This window comes from Etheostoma spectabile, chromosome 5, assembly GCF_008692095.1.
Source record: "Etheostoma spectabile isolate EspeVRDwgs_2016 chromosome 5, UIUC_Espe_1.0, whole genome shotgun sequence".
In the NCBI taxonomy this organism is placed as follows: domain Eukaryota; kingdom Metazoa; phylum Chordata; class Actinopteri; order Perciformes; family Percidae; genus Etheostoma; species Etheostoma spectabile.
In genome coordinates, this window is record NC_045737.1 from 7,106,395 (window position 1) to 7,106,725 (window position 331).

Sequence of the window (331 nt, forward strand, 5' to 3'; positions counted from 1 at the left end):
TTTCTCCTCAAGCTCCTTCACCCTAAGTTCGGCAGCATGAAGTTTTCCAAGAACATCCTCCATTTCCACAAGGTGCTGCTCCTCTACTCTTTCAACGCTGGACCGTAGGGACTCCTCCAGTCGCTCCTTGTCCTCAATCAAAGACAAAAGCTGCACCTTTAGTGCCTGCTTCTCCCGAATCCAAGCTGCAGCATCAGCCTCATGTTTAGCTCCAGCCTCCTCGAGAGCCAACTTGTGTTCTATGTTTAGCTTCTCTATGGCACTTTTGGTTTCGATAAGTTGTTCTGTCTGGGCACCTGAGCCTTTGCTGAAGGACACCTTTAGCTCCTCC

General features: G+C 49.8%; 1 protein-coding gene across 2 annotated transcripts in view; it reads right to left on the reverse strand.

The window, feature by feature from the left end:
• Nucleotides 1–91: 91 nt before the first annotated feature.
• The window catches only part of LOC116690268 (CAP-Gly domain-containing linker protein 1-like), a 5,115-nt gene continuing 4,875 nt past the window's right edge, over nt 92–331 (reverse strand). For both annotated transcript variants that reach the window (XM_032517092.1, XM_032517091.1), the window contains one exon: nt 92–331. This exon is cut by the window's right edge and continues 415 nt beyond it. In XM_032517092.1, coding sequence (XP_032372983.1) covers nt 321–331 — 11 coding nt within the window. In that variant the 3' untranslated portion in view covers nt 92–320.